A 19,821-nucleotide genomic window follows, 5' to 3' on the forward strand; every position below is an offset into this window, starting at 1 on the left:
CAATCAAATAACGAGGTGCCCGGATGTACCATGACGAATAAAATCTTACTGGCCAGAATTACAGGACACATATAACTCCCAGTGCGTCTTTTTCACCGTGTTTGGCCTGTTGCTACCGTCCGCCGGAGCGTTTATTTCCACGTTTCCAGGCCGGTCGCGGTCCGCCGCGTTAACTTTGTGACGCGGATGGGCTGGTCGTTTATCGTAGTTGATCCAACCGATCATCTGTTAATACTCCAACACCAAGAAACGCTGTCGGATGACAGTCACACACTGAGGTCACCAGGCTGCCTCGCTTAAATACACCAAATAATAGTAATAATATAAACCGTTATGTGTCGAATATGTGCATTTATGGGCTAGATTGCAGCTTTGGGATGGTTTTTTTTTTTAAAAAAAATTGGAAATGTAAAATAGGATTTTCTTCTAACTCATTGGATAAATACTGAACCAGATTGCATAAAAATCTGCGATAAGATTGCTTCATAACACCCAGATGACGTTTCTACAGAGCTTTGTTTCTCATTGTATTTAAAGTTGTCCAACGGTTTATTGGTCTTCGTTCCAAGGTAGCCACATGCACTGTTGACATTTTAAATTTTACTTCAGCTTTGATTAAAGTTCTAAACAAAGTTAAGCTAAATTGAACTGTTTAGTAGGCATCAGATAACCTAAGTCTGGTGTGTTTGCAGGGTGTGGTGTCATTTGTTCTGTTATTGCATAGACACGGGTCGGCTCATGGTGATTTTTCCCAAAATGGCACTTTTTGAGGCATGGCTTGATGTAATTTAGGTAAATAATACAAGCACTGGTGATGAGGTCATCCTAAAACCTGTAAAACACGTTTTAATCACACTGCTTTGAGGATTATTTCGAATGGCAACTTTCCAAGAACAACTTCCCGATAATGTCAGGACGAGGGCCGATTTCATCCCCTGTTGGACATTTTGCGCTGACAAGAACAAATGAAAGTTTGTAAAATTGTGACCATACGCACAAGTCAAGCCCCCTAGTGGTAGATAGTAGGTATGACTTTTAATCAATCACTCATTCACAGGAATAATTGGACAGCTGAGAAACTACCAATAGTAATAAGGCCACCACATCACCACCAGGCTTCCTGAAAGCTCTTCAGTGAGTGGGTGGAGGGGCCGCTTGTCTGGATGGGGGCCTGACTGACCTCACCCGCCCAGCGAAGATGGCGGCAACTGCTACAGTCCACCCAACCAAACTACAATAGCACAGGGATTGACTGATTAGCTGCTCTGACAGCTTCAGTGATAAACTCAGGTACAACCTACAGAAAGGTAACGTGCACCCGAAAGGAACAAACACACACGCACACTTACTTGCTTATGTCCTGGACACACACAGTACATGCGTGTGTCACACTTTATTCCTTTTTTGTTTTATTTATGATTTTACCTAGGTAGTCCTAACCTTCCAACAATGATCTGAAAGGACAGGTGGTACGTTGGGTGCCTCCTTCACAGCTCTCAGTCGCCCTGCTGAAATCAGAAAAGCAAACTTCTCTTCTTGGGACAATGTGCTGCTTTTCAAAGCTCATTCTCATGGGTGGTTTGGCAGTCCCAGGGCTCTGTGTTGGGTCATCTCCAGTTTGTCAAATTCCCCCCACAGTATCTTGAACAAAATCTCAAAAAGCTGATGGCCAATTTCTATATTGGTTACTAGATTTTCCTTATTACCTCCTCCTACGTCTATGTGAATATTTCACTTCCACCTCCTCCTGCGCCATTTTGTGTCCAACCATCTAAAGTGGGGTGTGTTGCTGACTGGATGAAACAACTGGATCTGGGGTCAAACACAGCAATGCTTCCGTCTTTTAACATTACGCAACAGGCCACCAAGGGCGTGACCTTCACCAACAATACAGACTAGAGAGTAGAACCAAATGGGTTCTGGCTCACGATAAGCTGGGAGGTCATCGCTCCTCTTGAGACAGATCCCACCCTGGTAATTCCTTCATGGACATGAACTATGTGTTATGTGTTACATAGATCGACACAGAAAAACCTCCCCATTCCCTGGAATGTTCTCCCTGAGTGTCCATGGGTTCTTTCCACCAGCCTCCGCCTGTGGTCTGAATTGCACCTCGGCAGTGTGTTTCCCTGAGGAGGACAACAGGTTGATTTATGCAACATTTTTATTGCGTTGGGATTAGTTTAGCCTTAAAATAAAGGCATTCAGTGGCTTCTGTTGTGTTTTGAGTTATGCTCCAGAGCCTCCTGCTTGGAAATGTCAGGTTGTCTGCTCAACCTTTCGTTCATTTTTAATCGAATGTCGCAGAATATCATGAATGACCTGTTTTATAGTCACTCACTGGGACTTACCATCTTTGAGCTCACATGTGATCGTGCAGTAGGTGCATTATGGAAACAGCACCAACACAGTCGTAAACATGATGTTCTTAAAAAATCTTCTTTACGTGCTGGTTGTGAAGTCTCCCTAACGTGAATCCAATCCAAAATCCTTCTGGAGCAACAAAATACCAATGGATTTTCACCTTTCCCATCCAGAACGGTGGCCGAGTTCTCTCTATCCATCCTTTTCAGGCACCCTGAACCCTTTTTTCTTCATCTTTTGAGTCTACATTTTTTCCCTAAATGCAACTTTCCTTCATTTTCATATTTTCAGTGTTTAAGCGTTGCTTTTAAAAGTCGACCGACTCATGGGATCATGCGGACATACTTGGTCTGCTAAGGAGAAAAGGGGGTTTCTGTTCTTCTTCTCTTTTTTTACTGGGCGCCTACTTCTTTCTGCAGCCACCAGGCGGCAGTATAAGCTCAGTTTGGCTGCTCCCCTGCTGCTGACATTCAGAGCTGCATTTCTGACTCAGACTTTCTGGAGTTGGGTGACACAGCCTAAGAGGAGACCGGCTAATAAAGATGATGACTAACACTGTAGCTATCGTTGTGACAGGGGTGTCAGGGGTTGTTCAGCAATGGCCCAAAATATCCTCCCAGGGAGGTCAAACATTCCTTCTTGAGCTGCTCACGCAAGTTCTTGCTCAAATCTCAGATTAGACCTGCAAATTCTGAAAGATTACATTTTTTATGCTGTAACAGACACATTAAAATCCTGTTTTTGTATCTTGGATTTCAATAGAGATTATCTCTTATTTTAAAGGACAGAAACTCTCTCTCCTCACTTGAATATAAAGGACAACGGCAACTCCATTAACAACCAGTGGCCATAACTTTTCCAAATGTACAGTTTATTTTAAACAAAAGTACAAAAAAACAAACATCAGATATTTACAATACTTGCATGGCAATGTTCACTTTCTTTGGTCGTTCTTCCAATTTGATGTTTTAGATGAGGCAGGCAGGAAATCAGCAGCTTGGAGGTCTGACACGATCACATGCTAAACGTATACAGCGACTCAGTTACCAGCTTAATTACTTTTTTCATGTGAATTCTGCAAGCTGTTTTTTTTTTTCTCCCAGATATTAATTATGTGATAAGCACTGAATTTGCCTTTTGGGTCATTTCATCGCTAATAATATAAATAGAAAAACAAAGACAAATAAAACCTTACACTTCACAATTACATCCTGCACTCTATTGCAGCTGCGCGTGTTTCTGCCATGAAAACATGAGGCCTAGTGCACGTGGAATTAAAAAAAAAAAAAGTGAAGCATTTACAGGTAGATCTTGAAAAGAAGACAAACAATGGAGGCTAATTCCGCGTCCTTTCCGTTCTCAGCTGCACAAAACAGGAAAAACAATCATCCTGCAGCAGGTAACATTCACTTACAGCCCGGATGAATCACCTCTGCAGCCTCATTTGCCTAGCTACAAAAACAATAGAGTGGTTTTATTTCAAACAATCAGTCGAGCTGCACATTCTCCCAATAATCTACCTGTTTTTATCCTACAGTGGTAATATTGATGTACAAGTTGATACGAAACGAACGAGCTTTGCAAAACCTACACGCAATCAAAGAACATTAAAGGAACAATGATGGAACACCAAAGAACTATGTGGCACGTCAGCTACTTCCTGCACCATTTAATCATATCGCCCTCCAACGCCGAGTATACCTAAATACCCTTTAACCCTTTCAGACTTTCCTTTTCAGCGACCTTTTTCTCTTTTTCTTCACTGGCTTGAATGAACTGAAAACACAAATTCACTGAAAGCAGATTTTTTTTCTTTCTTTTTTAACTACAATGATGTGGAAAATAAAATAAACAACAACGCAAAAGCAGTGTTGCCTCTCGGTTCCAGAGAGCCAACCACACATCTAATAGCATCCTAGCAGCCATCCCGAACAGCAAAGGCAACTGGTTTTAGTGGTTTTTCTCACGGATGAACAAAATGTCCAGAAAAAAAAAAAAGAAATCTGCATTTTCCCAGGTTGTCAAAGCTCATCCTAACAAACATGTAATAGTAGACAAGTTTACACATGTATCAGTAGTGCAGACAAGTTATGTAGATCACAAACAGCCACTTTTTGTTAAAAGGAATTGAGGGGTGAAGGAGGGGTGAAGGGGGGTGGGGGGGCAGACAGGGAACGCTACGGGGTACGGGATGGTGGGGGGTTGGATATGCGGTTCCATAAAATTCTCCCTGAAGCCGAATCTTCATCCCGATGTACAAATGTTGTTGTTTGAATCCCCAAAGTCTGAGGTGAAGAGAAATGTGCAAAAGTTCCATTTTCTCACTGGAAGGAGACGCAAAGACGTGATTTTAAAACAGGCCGCTCGGTTCAGACGCCAAATCCAAATGTTGAACTTTCATACCTTTCACATTCCCACAGGACATTTGCTCTTTCTTTACACCTCAGCTTTTTGGCTATTCTCCTCCACTTTCTCCTCCAGCTTCTTCTCCTCCTCGGATGAGCCGTTCTCCTTCTCACCTGTCTTCCAGCTTCCCTGCCTGTACAGAAGGAACGATTGGAACTCTCGTTTTACAGTTTATTGCTGAAAAAACATATAAATATAAAAGGAAAAGCTATGGAATACCCATATGTAGTAGTTCCAGTTAAAAATAAATCTAAAGAAAAAGAAATGAATCATTTTCTGATGGATTTGAAAGTAACAAAAACTATTGCAGTGTATCACTAGAAATACTAAACCAGCAGATAGGAATGTGAAATTTTAATCAGATGTGAAAAATATGACAAATTACAAACATCCCCCAATTTATGTTATATTTGAGTTGTTACTGAAATACTACTGCATCATACAGCTCTCCAGAAGAATATGAATGATTTCATTATTTCTATCATGTGAAACTTTAATTGTGCTTCACATCCAACAAAAAAAAAGTTAGTCAGCCGTCCAATTAAGGATTAAACTTGGGGAAACTGTCAGCAAAACAGAAAATTTTCCTGATGCAATTAAAAACTAAAATATCATCAGTAACATATCTGGACACTTGTCCCATTTGATGTAAGAAAGCAAAACAACCAAACAATTAAAAAATAAATCAGAACCAGCATGATGTTCTAAGGTGACATACTTGGATTTCTTCATGTAGACCCAGTACGCCAGGCCCAGAACCACTGCGGCGACCAGGAGGCCCACTACAACTCCAACTACCAGCCTGGTTTGATCACCGTCTGTCTGGCCTGCAACAAAAGTGCAAAAGTCAACGTCAGACAGCCGTCCACGCATGTTTCAGTGCGACACCCCCGTGCAAAAGCACGTGCACATAGAGGAAGAGAAATGTTACTCTGTGCAAGAAATGCATTGATGAGTGAACACATCCGCACTGCACATGGTTAAAGTAAAGGTTAATGACAGGTACTGTTAATTCATGACTCTTCACCGGCCAGTGGGATTATGGACAATGCTGACATTCTGTCAGGATGCTGGTAGCCCTGCTCCTCTAATTCCTTCATTTTATCCACGCGGACACACTGATCCTCCACCGCCCGGCGTGGAGAAGGCTTTATATCTTTCGTTAAATTAGGTATGATTCCGTCCCACAGTTGTTACTCCCTCCCCCACCCTCACCGTGTCTTACAAACAAGAAGACTGCTACGACTTACCTTGCTTAGCCACTCTCACATCCTCAAATACTGAAATCAGATATAAAATAAAATTAAGTCCAACCAAAAGGAGAAAATAAACACAGGTTTGATCACTACTCTACTTCTACTCTACTACTGCATGCAGATAAAGAGGGAATAGATTAAACCCAGCATCCCAACACATACTGAAAGAGGGAGGAGGAGGTAAAAGGAAGAGGCGAAATGCTGTCGCAAACACGCAGGGATGAAGAAGCAAGTGAGCGCAAATGATGGGATCGACACCGCGCGCTTGTGGTGTGTACAGAGTGTAAAGTGCATGCATCAGGTCGAAAGGGAAAGAAGGGGTCATCAATCGAAGAAGAAACGCTCCTTTTTAGAGAGAATTTACAGAACAAAAGGCTTTCACGGTGTAACGTGAGGGCTTATAAGCGCTGCAAAATATTCATAAATGACATTAGCTGCTCTCCACAGCAAAGTGTGTTAAATTGAGTGAAGCTCTGCGTAAAATTGACATGCAGACAGTTAATGAGCAGAGGAGAAAGGACGCACAAAAAGGCAGATCGTTGACTTGCTTTGAGGTGAGCAGAGGTGAGAAGACTCTACTACCTCCTTGTACTTACGGGATGACACATTTATAGTTCTGGTGTCCATGCCAAAATCATTGGACACAGTGCACGAGACAGTCAGGTTTGCAGTGGGCACAACCTTGATCCTGTGTGTTATCTTTCCGTTGATGAAGGGACTCTCGTCCAGCTGCATGAGAAGACAAAGTGGCGCGTCAAGAGCGGACATGTCTGATTTCTCTTCTGAATTAAAAAGAAAAAATTAAAATTCAGGGGGATGTAAAATGTGTGTTTTATACCGCTAGGGGGAGATGTTGGATCGATGGAAGACTGAGGTTAAGGCGTGTGCCTCTGGGACAAGAGACTCACTGGACAATTTCCAACAGAAAGCCTGCCAACACCCGTTTCACATCCTCAGCATATAAAAACCAAGGTAGCATTTTGTTTAAACCGAGCCTGTAATGAGTCTCTGTCACTGTCATGTGGGATAAAAAAGAAAAAAAAAACCTTGTTGGGCATCTCAAACATTAAAGAGTTCTGGCAGCGTTGCAGACGCGTAATTATTGCACATGTGTTCACATTTAGAGGGTAATTTTGAGGCTTGACTGGGGGGAAAAGGGCCTCCTTCCTGCACACTCTCTCCCGCAAGGTTCATATGCAATTCAAAAGGCATCCCAGAGTGGTTCTGCTACCAGCGTGCACACAGGTAGAACGCCAAAACAAAGGAGAAAAGGCTCCAATCAAAGAAGCATTATGTTCATCACAGGTGGGTGTAAAAGACTGGAATAAGACATTTAATCACACAAACAGAAGTGTGTATGCGAGTGGGAAATACCTGATGGCTGGAGGAGAGACGCCAAGCAAACAAAGCAGGGAACAGAGGGTTGGTAATACCACTGCAGGCGTGAGAGGCGAAAACAAAGCACCATCCGTCTCCCCACCAGCAAAAAACAGTGGTTTGTTTCAAGTAAAGATGCTTTTGCAGGCCCTGGTGAATTTTCTGAACTTCAACACCTATTGTGTAGTGTGCTGAATATTCCCAAAGAGAGTTCTGCTGGAGTTCTAAGAGCAGCTCAAAACTCTTCTCGACCACTCAACCGCAGCAGACAGAACTCAACCGATGCAATCGAAAACATCCAGCAGTCATTTCGACAAAAACAGGTATTTCCCAGCATTTTAAATGTGTTTGGGGAGGGGGGGGGGACATGGCGTGCAGTTACTATTCAAAGGTGATGTTAAGAATGTTCAACCAAACAGTGTTTGACTTCATTCATCTTCTGTCTCCAAACACCCTGCCTACACAATGTAATAAGCTTTATTGTCAGCAACACTCGCCATCAGACTCTGAACAGTATGACTGCAATGGAACACAGTCAAGAAGACCTTGCTGTAGTTTCATTCCTGTTACCAGGTAACAGCAAGCTGCAAATCTCCTGAATCAAAGGGAATCTAACTTTTAAAGTGCTTTTGTAAACAATTCTGAGCCAAGAGGGCGGCTCAGGGGGGGACACCTGAGTTTGATTGAATGGAGGTCGGCTCCTGGGAAATGCAACCGTGGAAAACCGGACGAAGGAGCTGCAGGAGTGACGCCGAGCTCTCGCTGGCCAGACAGAGAAGCTAAAAGATAGCCGCCGCCACAGTCTGATACCATCTGGGGAGGATACCCGTCACCGTACCCCCAGACTGAGGAGCAGCTTGCTACCTCGGGCTGTAAAAGTCCTGAATTCATCCTCTGCATTCATCCCACCTTTTTCTTTTTTTTTTTCTCAAAGTGCTTATTTCTATGTTGTGATTACTTATTCATGAACTTTTCAGATATTAGTTAGTAGCTCGGGGAGCCGAAAACTATATTTTTCCTGATGTGATATTGTGTTGTGTATAATGACCGCAAAAGTCTTGAGTCTAAATGACTAATTGATGTTAAATGCTCTCAAGTCATCCCTTTAACGTGAGGGATGAACCTCTCGTATGACTGATTAGCTTGCGGCCTTACTTTTTCCACAAGTTTAAAAAGTGAAGCTGCTCCCAGTGTGACACTGACAAGATAAATAAATGATCAAACTACCAAAAACAGAATCTATTTTGCATGCATCCCTCACATAGTTTAGTTAATGAACTGTTTTCGTATCCTTTCATGTGAAGGGCTTTCCTGACTACATGTTTTCACAGATGTGACGTGTCTGACTAAGAAAGATGATCGTGTCCAAACATGAGAATCGTGACCTTTCTGTTCAATCACAGAGAGTTTGTGTGCGTACCGAGGTGCCGTTGATGCTCCAGGACACGGATGGTTTCGGAGAGCCCTCGGCTTCGCAAACCAAGACTTTATGCTGACCGTCGTCGCCGCGCTGCTTGGACAGCTGTCGGATAACCGGAGCACCTGCAACAGGATGCAAAATTTCAGAGACACCTGAATTGGAAATGCTTGTGGTTTATTCTCTGATGTCGGACATCTCACTATAAAGTGCGCCCCCTAGTGTTCAGACCAGGGCGACGCATCAAAAAGCGCAGGCAGCAGTTTCCCCACCCACAGATGGTGTATTGTCATTTGCTGAGAGGGCACAATTGCATAGTTTGCATGATAAAAAGACATCCACAATAGGAAAATTACAGCTTCAGCACCTTCAGATTGAACACAAGACATCGATGTCTTTTTTTTTACTGCCAATCTTCAGTTACAGCTGGGAATTGAACAGATGTTGGAACAAGCTACAGCAACGATCAGCAGGCCGATCTTGTGCCTTTGTTGATTATCTGTTTGTGCAGCCATTGAAAATCCTGGGCCTGATTACTACCCCTGAATGCACCCCCACCTATTAGCACTGGTGCCATATCGTGTGAACAAGGGCGAGACGTTAATAATTTCTGCAGATATATTGCTGAATGGCAATTAGGTTGACTATGTGTAAAACAGCGCACGTTTTTTTTCCCACAATGACACTGAACATGTCATTTACTGCTGCTATCCTGAATTCTGCTTCTTCTCAGCTTTTAATGCCCTCATCCTCATTCACATTACGTCCTGCATCTGTCGTGTTGTGTTTCAGCAATAATGCCAAACATGGCGCACACTAAAGTGTTGCATTGATTAAAAGGTAATTTTTTAAAAATTAAATCTGCTTTTTAAAAATTAAATCTGACACACTAAGTTACATGTTGCCCACCATTTTCAATATCAATAAAGTATTGGAATTGATTTTATTGCTTAATTCCCCCCCCAAAACCTGAATTTGTGTGGAAATCTCACCTTCGACAACCAGCTCAAATGAAGCTTTTTGGTTAAGGAGCCCCATGGTCACGTCACACTCGTAGCGTCCAGCGTCAGAGTAAGTCACCTTTGTAAATTTGGGCTCCTTGTTCAGTTTAAAGTTATCCTGTCCAAACAAAAGCACGTCAGTTGTGTGAGTAGCTACGCCAATCCTCCTCCCTCCTGTACACGTCTCTTGCATAAAGAGGTTTTACCTTTGTCCACGAGACCTTTGTTGCTTCGGATGAATCGATGTGCAGGCCGAGATCCAAAGTTTCGCCGGCATTCTTGACGACTGTTCCAGAGGGGCTTAAAATGACGTCCAGGTCTGCAAGCGAGGGCAAAAAGATGTTTCAGACAACTGACAGGCCTCAACAGTTTGCTTGTTAGCATACAGAGAATCTGGCAGCCAAAGCTACACTTAGACTATACAGATGACACAACACTTCGAACAAGGTAATGCGGAAAACACACAAATAACGTCAGTGTCGACAATCATTTCAACGCTCTTACATTTCACCACCACCTCCTCGGATGCCTCCATTGTCGGGTTGTCAACGAGAGAGCATTTGTATTCTCCGCTAGTGTCACGCGTGACATTGGTGATGGTGTAGGTATTTGCATTTTCCACTTTCACCACTTCACCCTGTGGAGACATTGTAAAAAAAAGATCAGTTTAGGCTGCCTTGTGCATGCAAAGACACGGAAATTCAGAAGGTTTCTTGGCATTTCTGAGAAGCCAGTACCTTGAGATGAAAGTTGAAGCTGGTGGGGGCTGGATTACCATCGGCCACACATTTCAGGGTCAGGTTGTCTCCTTCTACAAGGGGGTCCACAGCGGTGACCTGTAGCACAACATTCTCAGTGGAGTCTGCAGAGGAAACAAAGAAACGTCAGAAAAACTCCGAGCTCTAACAATTAACAGTCCTAAAGTTCAGTCTAGGACTTGGCAGTTATATTCTCAGACAGGGAGTCAAACAGTGCCTTTAATCACACCTAAAATTTCCTCTGAGAAAGGTTTCCAGCGCTTTTCAACATTTTTTGGTATAAATGTCAGGAGAATGACACATTTGTGTCACCACCAAAGGTACGGGAAGTGTTGGGAATAACAAGAACTGCTAATATAGTCTGAAAAGTAAGACAGGTAGCGGTCTCCAGAGTCTTTACTTGCCTGAATCCGTGGAGTTGTTTGTTAAATGCTTGAAAAATATACGTGTAGCACTTGGTTAATCATGTTAAGGTAGGTCTTGGTTTTTAAATTCACAATTTGCCACGTAAAACCTCATTTGTTCCAGTATCACATTAGCGTTTGGATTATATCAAGTACCACATTTTCGCTTCTGTTCAAAAATATATTTTTTTAAGCTTCCAACAAGTCCAAAAACGCCGGTACATTATTATTCCTCATTTCACACAGTAAAAATGATTTTCTTTTTAACAATAAGCCAAAATGCACAAAAGCTTCACATTTCAACATGCCTAAATTACATGTATAACAATCACCTTGATGAAAAAGCTTTTAATTGCCTTCCATTATTTGGCTAGCTAGCTGTTTCCATTAATTTATGCTAAGCTAAGATAAACTAAAAATGCTCCATGAGTTTCTTACTCATTGAACTAAAATTGCAGTGGTATCAATCTTATAATAGCACTGACCCCCAGAGTGGAATGAGGTTTTTTGAATGCCCAAAACTATCCTTTTGCAGGCCCATATTCATTTTATGCGTCACTGTGTGGACCGACATAAGCTAAGCCAAATCAGTAAAGGTGGTTAACGTGATGTGGTGACTCACAGGTGATGGTGAAGGTCACTGGTTGGGACACCAGATCGTCCTCCACGGTCCTGCATGTGAACTCTGCGTTTGTGTCTTCTTTCTTGGCAGAATACTCGAGAACCGAGGAAGTTGTTGACAGTCCGGTGATGGGGTCGACCAGCACAGAGGCGTGGATGGAAGTCCCTACGGAGGAAATGAACGCAATACAAAACAAACCAAAAAAAAGAAAAACATGCTGAAAACCACAGACAAGAAAAATCACAGGGCAATTCTGACCAACTCAACCAAAAAAGACATACCATCCCCATCAGCCACCAGAGGCGTGTTGTTCTTTAGCCACGTGATATTTGCAGCTGGATTTGCTTCTGCTGCAACACATGTCGCAAGCTGCGGAACGAAAACAAAGGCTCACTCACGTTTCACATCTTTGGACTAAATCTTTACTTTAAACTCTTTAAACATCCAAACATCTGAATATGGTTGACTTTTCTTCCTCTCCAGCAGTTGAAGACTAAGCAGTTTCACTATGCAACCACAAAATGGCTAAAGCATCTGTAAACCCCTTTAGATCCTTTGGGTGTTTTAATTGCATTGGTAGCGCACATATGTGTGTGTGTGTGTGTGTGTGTGTGTGTGCACCTTCTAACTTATTCATGAGAATGACTTGAAAGCGCTCATTGCAGTAGTAACATGGTCTCTACTCTGCCTCGGGACCCAAGGGTTTTCCCTTGATGTTAGAGATGCTTAAAATTGTGCAGGTAGTAGCAGCGTTTAGCATTAAAAACACCCACCTTGGTGGGCTTGCCAATCTCTAGTTCCTCTGCCTTGTCAGAAATCTTCAGTTCTGTGGGCGTCTCTGCAGAAGATGACAAAGAAGGTAATGAGGGCTGTGTTCCAATCGACAATTCTTTTGCCACATGGCAGCTTGTACTCACTATAAACCACTATGTTGACGGGGTACTCTACGATATTCGCTCCAGCCACCACCATGCAGGTGAACGTCCTCTGATCGGTCAGCCTGGCATCGGACAGCAGCAGACTGAAGTTCGCCGCCATGCTCACGCGGCCTTTGTATTCATCGTTGGCGATGATCGAGGTGTTCTGGTCCCTCTGCTTGACTAGCAGGTCTCCTGCAAGCCCGTCGCCTTTGTCCTTGGAAACAGAACAGAGTGGATTTATTTAACGCCTGCCACACATGATGCTGGCCTCCAGTACAAATCAAAGCATGCAAAGTGTTGCTGAACATCCTCAGTGTCGCATGGAAGCACGGATGCATGCTCTAATGTGCAGCCCGTGCACTCAGACGGGGCGTGGTTCTGAGATAAGTGGGTGTCAGACGGATTTCAAAGGGGTTTTAGTAACTGTTGACCTTTCCTGCGACTTACATATTTCCATTTGGTGATCAGGATGTCTTCCGCTTTAATGGCTCCAGTGTTGCAGGGAATGACCAGAGTTCCGCCATAAAGGCCGTTGATGGTCTCCAAACTGCTGGCTGCAGAGACAAAGGCACATTTCTCAACTTGGTGGTCGGAGAATGCAGCTTTGCGTCATTTTCCTACCATGCCTCAATGTCTTTCTCTTCTGTTTGTTAATGCCAGCACTTCTAATAGAGTTCTGCTAATTCTGCTGCTCCCAAATAATAAAAAAGGAAAAAAAGGCCTAAATTTCATTGCAAAACATTGCCATGGAGACAAAGTGCCTGAGTGTGTGTGTGTGTGTGCGTGCTTGGAGGGGGAGGGCAGAACACAAGTATCTCAATGGACCAAGATGAACGGTTAGTGCCAGAGGGCCTTAGGGGAAGTGGAGTCTGACAGACAATGATGTGTTCCTCTACTTCTTTTCTGTATTCAGATTCACATTTGAGACCTGACACCCGGGTCAAGGTATATGCATGAGCGGGTGTGTGGAAATGTGACAGCTGCAACAACTCGAAAACAGCTCACCGGTTCAAGGAAGTGAAGGAACAAGAGGAGCGGCGGGCTCGTTTCAGTGTAGTAAATACGGCTCCTGTGCACATTTTGGTTCTAGTTACCGCAGAAGTACCTCTATTCTCATTTCCTCCTCCTGATTTATCAGACATTTAAGGCTTTTCTTCTGCCTAGATGTTTTTTCGGGAGGGTTCATTTAAGTGGAAGCAGACACTTTCACTATGGTTACCCTTGTTTACATTAGAACAGAGTGACCGCAGGGATCCTTGGGGCATATTTGCACAGGGATGAGCGGGAAAGTTCCGAGGTGCACAAATCTAAACCCCCCACCCCCCACACACTCTATTGTTCAACGTGTTTTTACCGCATGAAAACCATTGAAGGAGCTGATAAGATGAGCAAAAGATGCTCAAAATGATCAAATATTTGGCTCAACAAGTTCAAACTGTGACTCTCTTCAATCCGCTGTGGAAAAATATTGGCCCTGGAATGCGATCCAGACCGGACCAACGAGTTTACCCTGCCATTGAAGCAGGGCCTGCAAAGCGGTGACAAACAGCAGAGCCTTTAATAACAGCAGGATGCCTCCCGCACGTTCCCTTCTGTTGAATTTTCTGCACTGGTTGCTTCCTGGCATGGTTTTGTCGTCCTGTGGCCACTGGGTCAAACCTCAAAGGGATAATTCAACATTTAAGAGGTAGCACAATCAACTCCCTTTTTTTTTTGCAGCTGTCGACCCCAGAAACGTGGATTTGAAACACAGGCGGCATTAAAAAGGTATCGGACTGTATCGGCAATGATGATGGAGGCTTTTAAGGCTCTATCTGTGAGGCGAAAACAGCTTATGGGAGTAATCCACCCAATGACATCTTCCGTAAATGAGCAGCAGGGACACGGCAAGCTGTCGCCAGCAAAGGAACAATCCTCACATTTAAATAAGGTTGGGCGACACTTAACGGTGACAGCATCGGAGAAAAAACAACAACAACAACAACACGTTTCATCTGCTGACAGCAAAACTAGGAATTCTTCACCAAACACAGACAGGCTTTGTGATCTACAGCCTTATTAGAATGACTCCCTCCTTTATTAGCCACGATTTGCCACACCTCACTCTTCCAGGCGGCATGACAAAAAAATTGAAAGTTAAGTCCAATCACAAGACCAAGTATTTGCTCTTGTATGTTTTTACAATCTCTCGTAGCCCCTGAGCTTCAGCAGATCAAGTGCTAACATGGCAGCATCTATACTCCTCAAGAACAAGTTGTTCTCCTAAACCAGTGAGAAAATATTCCAGCATGTCTCGGGTATTTTCAGGTTAGCCTGCAAATGCCGCAGCGTCAGAAAGGTTATCGCACTTGCTGTATAATAGTCTCCTTACATTTCAAAACTCGTCGAGTTTGGTTTTTGAATATTCAAATAGAGAGGCGCTCAGGCTCCCTGAGAACTTTAAAAGAGTTTGCATTAAGGCAGAGGCTTTATCAGGGGGGCTTATGCCGTGCTACAATGAGCGCTAATCACACGGGTTGTGTTACAGAAGACAAAGCTCCTGCTGCTTACCGAGATAAGGTAATCCTCTGCGACAGAAGTAGGTGAACTCTGCATTGACAAACACGCCACGCATAAAAAGGGATCGGGATTCTTCTGACGGGTGGGCATCCGCATCCCCGCTGTGCTATTGAAAATCTTTGATGACCTTTGACCTCCCGGGCCTTGTAAATTCAGCTGGAGTCATTGAGCAACGCGGCGATGAAACAATGACGGGCCAGCTTCCGCAGCAGATCTCCCGTGCCGGGATGTATCATTGGGATTCTAGATAGCGTTATATCATTACGTGAGGCGAGGAACGTCTCTTCCTGCTTTTAAAGGCTCTACGACGCTAAAATGATGTGATTTCCCCAGACGAACGGTTCTATCTCTGATAGCTATCGAATCCATACTGCCGCCATTCACCAGAAACCTGATTACGTTTCTGGTGTTATGCAGGCATTGCAGGCAGGCCTGAGCTCAGACCATGTGACCAAACGCACCAACTAATGCGGTTCGGCCAAAAAATACATCCTATTTATTTCTTTCTGACATCGTATCATACAGCCGTCGCTCCTGGAACCGCGAGGCTGGACAGTTTTCTCAGGTGATGGTAAATCGAGCAGACGACAGGTGAGCGACAGTCGGGATTCGGCACCACGGGAAACGCTTTCATGTACCTGATTAAGGCGCTTCTGTCCCGGCGCCGAGACAGGCGACAACGGCTCGGATATGAGCTCGCTCGGGAAATCAGCCGCCTCCCCCACACAACTCCCTTCATCTGTGTTTTTCCCTTTATTTTACCTCGCGCTCTCTCGTTTACGTACTGGCGGGGCGTTGGCGTGGGTGCACGTCGATGCGAGGAAGCGGAGGCCCAAACTTATTAAGTGCTGGAAATGAGGATTGTGCAGTGAACGGTGATCCCGTGGCACACGTCCACAGAGTCAGGATGGCAAATAGCCTCTGCTGCAGGAGCAGTTCGGCGGTGATGGGAGCAGGCGGGGGAACTTTGACTGGATCAATAATACTTGAGGAAAGGCGAGATTATTACAGTCAACCGTGCTCGCCAAAGAAGGAGGGGAATCAAAGGAAGCCTAACCTAGCGTGACGCTCAGCCTCTCGGTAATGTCTTTGCTCCCATAATTTAACAAATGCTGTGTATTTATTTGGCACGCTGCACAGTATAAAGTGCGGGAAAATTGAACGCGGTGGGTCATCTTATCTCTCAATGCCTGCCGCCAAGAGAAACGGTGTTATCATGCGGAAAGGCGCGAGGAAGTCTCAGAAAGCTGCTAATCTTTCTATGTGCCGCCGTATTGGCAGTTCCGTCACTGCTGCTCCGTGCTGAATGCCTTTTGAATTGCGTTACATGCTGACGAAGGTCTGGGGCAGCTACCTCAGAGAGGGATTCAAATGAAACACACAGATACGTCCTAACGATCTGCATCTGTCTCTCAAGTGAAAGGGACATAATCGTTGCGCTGATGGATGTGCGGGAGGGAACTCGTAACTTCTCTTTATGTCTGAGACATCAGTCCGCATGTCGACATCGGGTGCTCTGTAATTTTTACTTCCTGCAGCCATGGGTAATTGCCTGTCTGTCTGCTTGTATTTTTTTTTTTTTTTACCAGACTGTCAAGAGCTTGTCTGCAAACATTGTCCATTGCGGAATGACTCTGCCTTTTTTTGAAATGTACAAAGAGAAAATTGTCCTTTGTGTTTAATTTGTCTATATGCTGGAGTGGTCACTTTTTGTCACATTTTAGCCTCGCATTATTATAATTGCTGTCATTATTCTATCTCATTTCATTAAATGCACATACATTGATTGTATCCTTTTATGGCCCCGTGCCATGCTACCATCTCAGTGGCAGCTGGTTGCTCTCAAGGGTCAAGTCAACCGATATCAATTTGTTTGAACGCTTTAGGCTTGAAGGAAGCAACCCTAAGTGATACTGTCCATACGAGTACATTTCAATCCATTTTCTCAGCTCTGTTTTATCACCCACCATCTGTTCTGTGGTCCAACAACAACCAAGCTGTTGCTCTGCACCTTTCTGACCTCCAGAAAGGTCATGTAGAGTGAAATTATCCATTTTTGGACAGACTGACTTCAGGACAAAGGCTTCATTTTCTGACGATGTTGGCTGTTCCTACAAATCAGGCGAGGCTAATCTCTTTTTTTCACCCCAGCGGAGCCTTATCTACGAGTTCCATGTGAAAAACTGTTCAAGTTCTCACGCGTTTTCTAATTTTAGAACCTTAAAAAACGTGTGTGAAATTTTCTGACACTGATATGGGACTAAGCTGTTGCACTGCGCAACAAGAGAGTAGTCTCGAGAAGAGACTCATTTATCTTGTGAAATGATGCGATATTGTGTGTCCCCAAACTTCCAATGATTCCCCTCACTTCAAATATCTATGGCATAAACACTTTTGGCTACCTTACATAATTTGGGTGGTCATTTGTTGTCATTATTTGTGATCATTAGATTTGTCCAACTGATTAAACATCTAGTTAGAGTGTGAATATGCAACTTACCTTAAGATGCTGCACTGATTAGCAAAATTACCGGTTCCTCAAGTATTATGACTGACAAAAGTTTATAAAAAACTTCACAACTCCCATATGTCACTGTTTTTTTTTCTTTTTTAGTGGAATCTCATTTGATAGAGACAGTGTTTTTGAATGTGTCTGATTTATTCATTTGTAACTCACTACAAACAGACGATTATTATTAGCTAATTAGCTCTATGGTTAGCATGAATCACATGCCTCTTGAGTGTCCTCTAGTGGGAGGTAAGTTACCGGTACTCCTTATGGAAAATTCAATTGTGGGTACACAAAGCCCCTGATGGATGTTTAGGTTTTAATATCTATGAATTTAATATTTATCACTAAAAAGGGGGAAGCAGGATGACCAATTTGACCCTTAGCTTAGCTGCTACAGCTACTGCACAGTAGTGATCCAAGTGACGGCAGCAGTACAATTGTTGAAAAATGACACATTGTTGCTCTGGAACTAACTATTAAATAATTGCTGACAGTCATTGTCCTGTAAAGCTTAAATCTAATCCCTTTATTTTCAGGAAAAAATAAAAGAGAACATCCCCACACGCTGTAGGCTAATTTCAGCTCGGTAATTGAATGTTCTGGGCTTCGGCTGACAGCTCCCAAAAAGCCAGAGAGCATCGAGCAAACAGAAAAACACCTCTTGCGTTTTCAGCGTTGAACACATCCACATCTGTTACCTCGGGGCGAAGTGAGCCTGTGTTTCTGCGAAGGAAGGGGATGGACAGCAAATGGGGGGTAACATAAAATATACAATAGAGTACCGTTAGCCTGAGTCTATTAGGCATAATGGCTCTCCTTCTTCACCCTCAGCTGCAGGAAGACATTTTAGGGCCACTGCGCAGCCAAATCAACAATACCGACTACGCTTGGTAAATAAAATAGCCAATCATGTGACAGTGGGCTTTTCAGAAAATGAGACAAGGAGACAGGACGCATGCAAGAGGTTTTACAAAACCATCAGTGCCCTTCATATGTTGGCGAAATGAGTAAACTAACCTGCTTTACACTCCCCTCTGGGAGGATAAAAATCGGTTTCTGCTGTGAAAACACATATTTCTTTTTAGCCTGACATTTAGATGGCTGACTCACCCTCGGGCAAAGAAAACAATGTTCATTTGCTGCATCATGTGTGGTCAACAGACACCTCCAGATGACAGCAGGAAGGAACAGAGCTAATGCACTGCCTGCAGTCCCACCTGTCAGGCTCCTATTGTTGCCCCAGACTGGAAGTGCCGGTTCAATTTTCTCTGGTTTCAGTCTTGTCCCAAAGAAAGCTAAGAACCTGCCCGGACCTGCTGCTGAGGGATCGGGTTGCCTCTTCCGCCTTTCGTCAAGACGAAAGGACAATGAAAGAGAGGAAGGTTTAAGGGGGAGGAAAAGATTTATTTTGCCTTTAACTATTGCAAGCCAATAATGCGATGAATGGGTTGACTGCTGAAGAAATAGTCATGTTTCCAAAACAACCCTGATCCCCCAGAGGCCACCCCAAACTTGTTTTAAAACCCTCTTAGGCCAGCTGAAGAAGGATTCTGAGACAGCATTAGATCAACTTTGGGTGCTTCTTGAGTCTGATGAGAAGTGGTTATATCATCTTGTTCCCATAATTCCCAGAATAACTGTTAAAACAGCCCACGGGGACCAGCAAAAGTACTTTCTCTCAGCTGTGGATGTTCATCTAGAGATGGGAATAATGGCGTGTCTGCCATCCCCCCCAATCTTGCCGCGTGGCTCAAAAACAGACCCATTTTTATGTACGCTGACAGAGGAACTTCATTTTTCCTCTCATTGTCTGTGCTGGATTTAAGTAATGAGAAAAGTGTTTGTTTCTCAGAGACTGGCATCAAAAACCGATGCCCCCTCTTGATGTTTTAGTTGGTAAAGTTTCCATTAAATTTCAATAAAGCCGTTGTAATAACTCAGCCTCGCGTCACGCTGTCTGCTTGATGCATTGTGCGAGGTAAAAAGAAAAACACTGGGCCAAACGGCACAATAGAATGGAGGACATCGGGAACAACGATAAATGCTTCGGCACCAGATGTGTGAAGCTATTTACGAAATACAAGAGCAGCCTGAATTTCTGCACGTCGATTAAGTAACAGGACTCTGGCAAACTACAAGCACATGGAACAAGAATTGGCCTTCGATTAGCTGGTGTGTTTAAGACAGAATCCTGAGAATTATTTCTGTGAAAGGGGTCAAGCCAG

The 19,821-nt window shown here is 43.7% G+C and overlaps 1 protein-coding gene across 3 annotated transcripts in view; it reads right to left on the reverse strand.

Moving 5' to 3' along the window:
* Positions 1–3,214: 3,214 nt before the first annotated feature.
* LOC100049638 (neurolin-b) overlaps positions 3,215–19,821 on the reverse strand; it is a 28,538-nt gene continuing 11,931 nt past the window's right edge. The window contains exons 2-16 of one of the 3 annotated variants that reach the window (XM_011608492.2): positions 12,973–13,079; positions 12,523–12,739; positions 12,379–12,443; positions 11,887–11,974; positions 11,606–11,770; positions 10,559–10,683; positions 10,326–10,458; positions 10,028–10,140; positions 9,813–9,939; positions 8,824–8,945; positions 6,623–6,755; positions 6,021–6,050; positions 5,489–5,597; positions 4,768–4,903; positions 3,215–4,688 (exon numbers count right to left, since the gene is read on the reverse strand). In XM_011608492.2, coding sequence (XP_011606794.2) covers positions 4,801–4,903; positions 5,489–5,597; positions 6,021–6,050; positions 6,623–6,755; positions 8,824–8,945; positions 9,813–9,939; positions 10,028–10,140; positions 10,326–10,458; positions 10,559–10,683; positions 11,606–11,770; positions 11,887–11,974; positions 12,379–12,443; positions 12,523–12,739; positions 12,973–13,079 — 1,637 coding nt within the window. In that variant the 3' untranslated portion in view covers positions 3,215–4,688; positions 4,768–4,800. 3 annotated transcript variants of the gene reach the window in all.

This window comes from Takifugu rubripes, chromosome 11, assembly GCF_901000725.2.
Source record: "Takifugu rubripes chromosome 11, fTakRub1.2, whole genome shotgun sequence".
Lineage (NCBI taxonomy): Eukaryota > Metazoa > Chordata > Actinopteri > Tetraodontiformes > Tetraodontidae > Takifugu > Takifugu rubripes.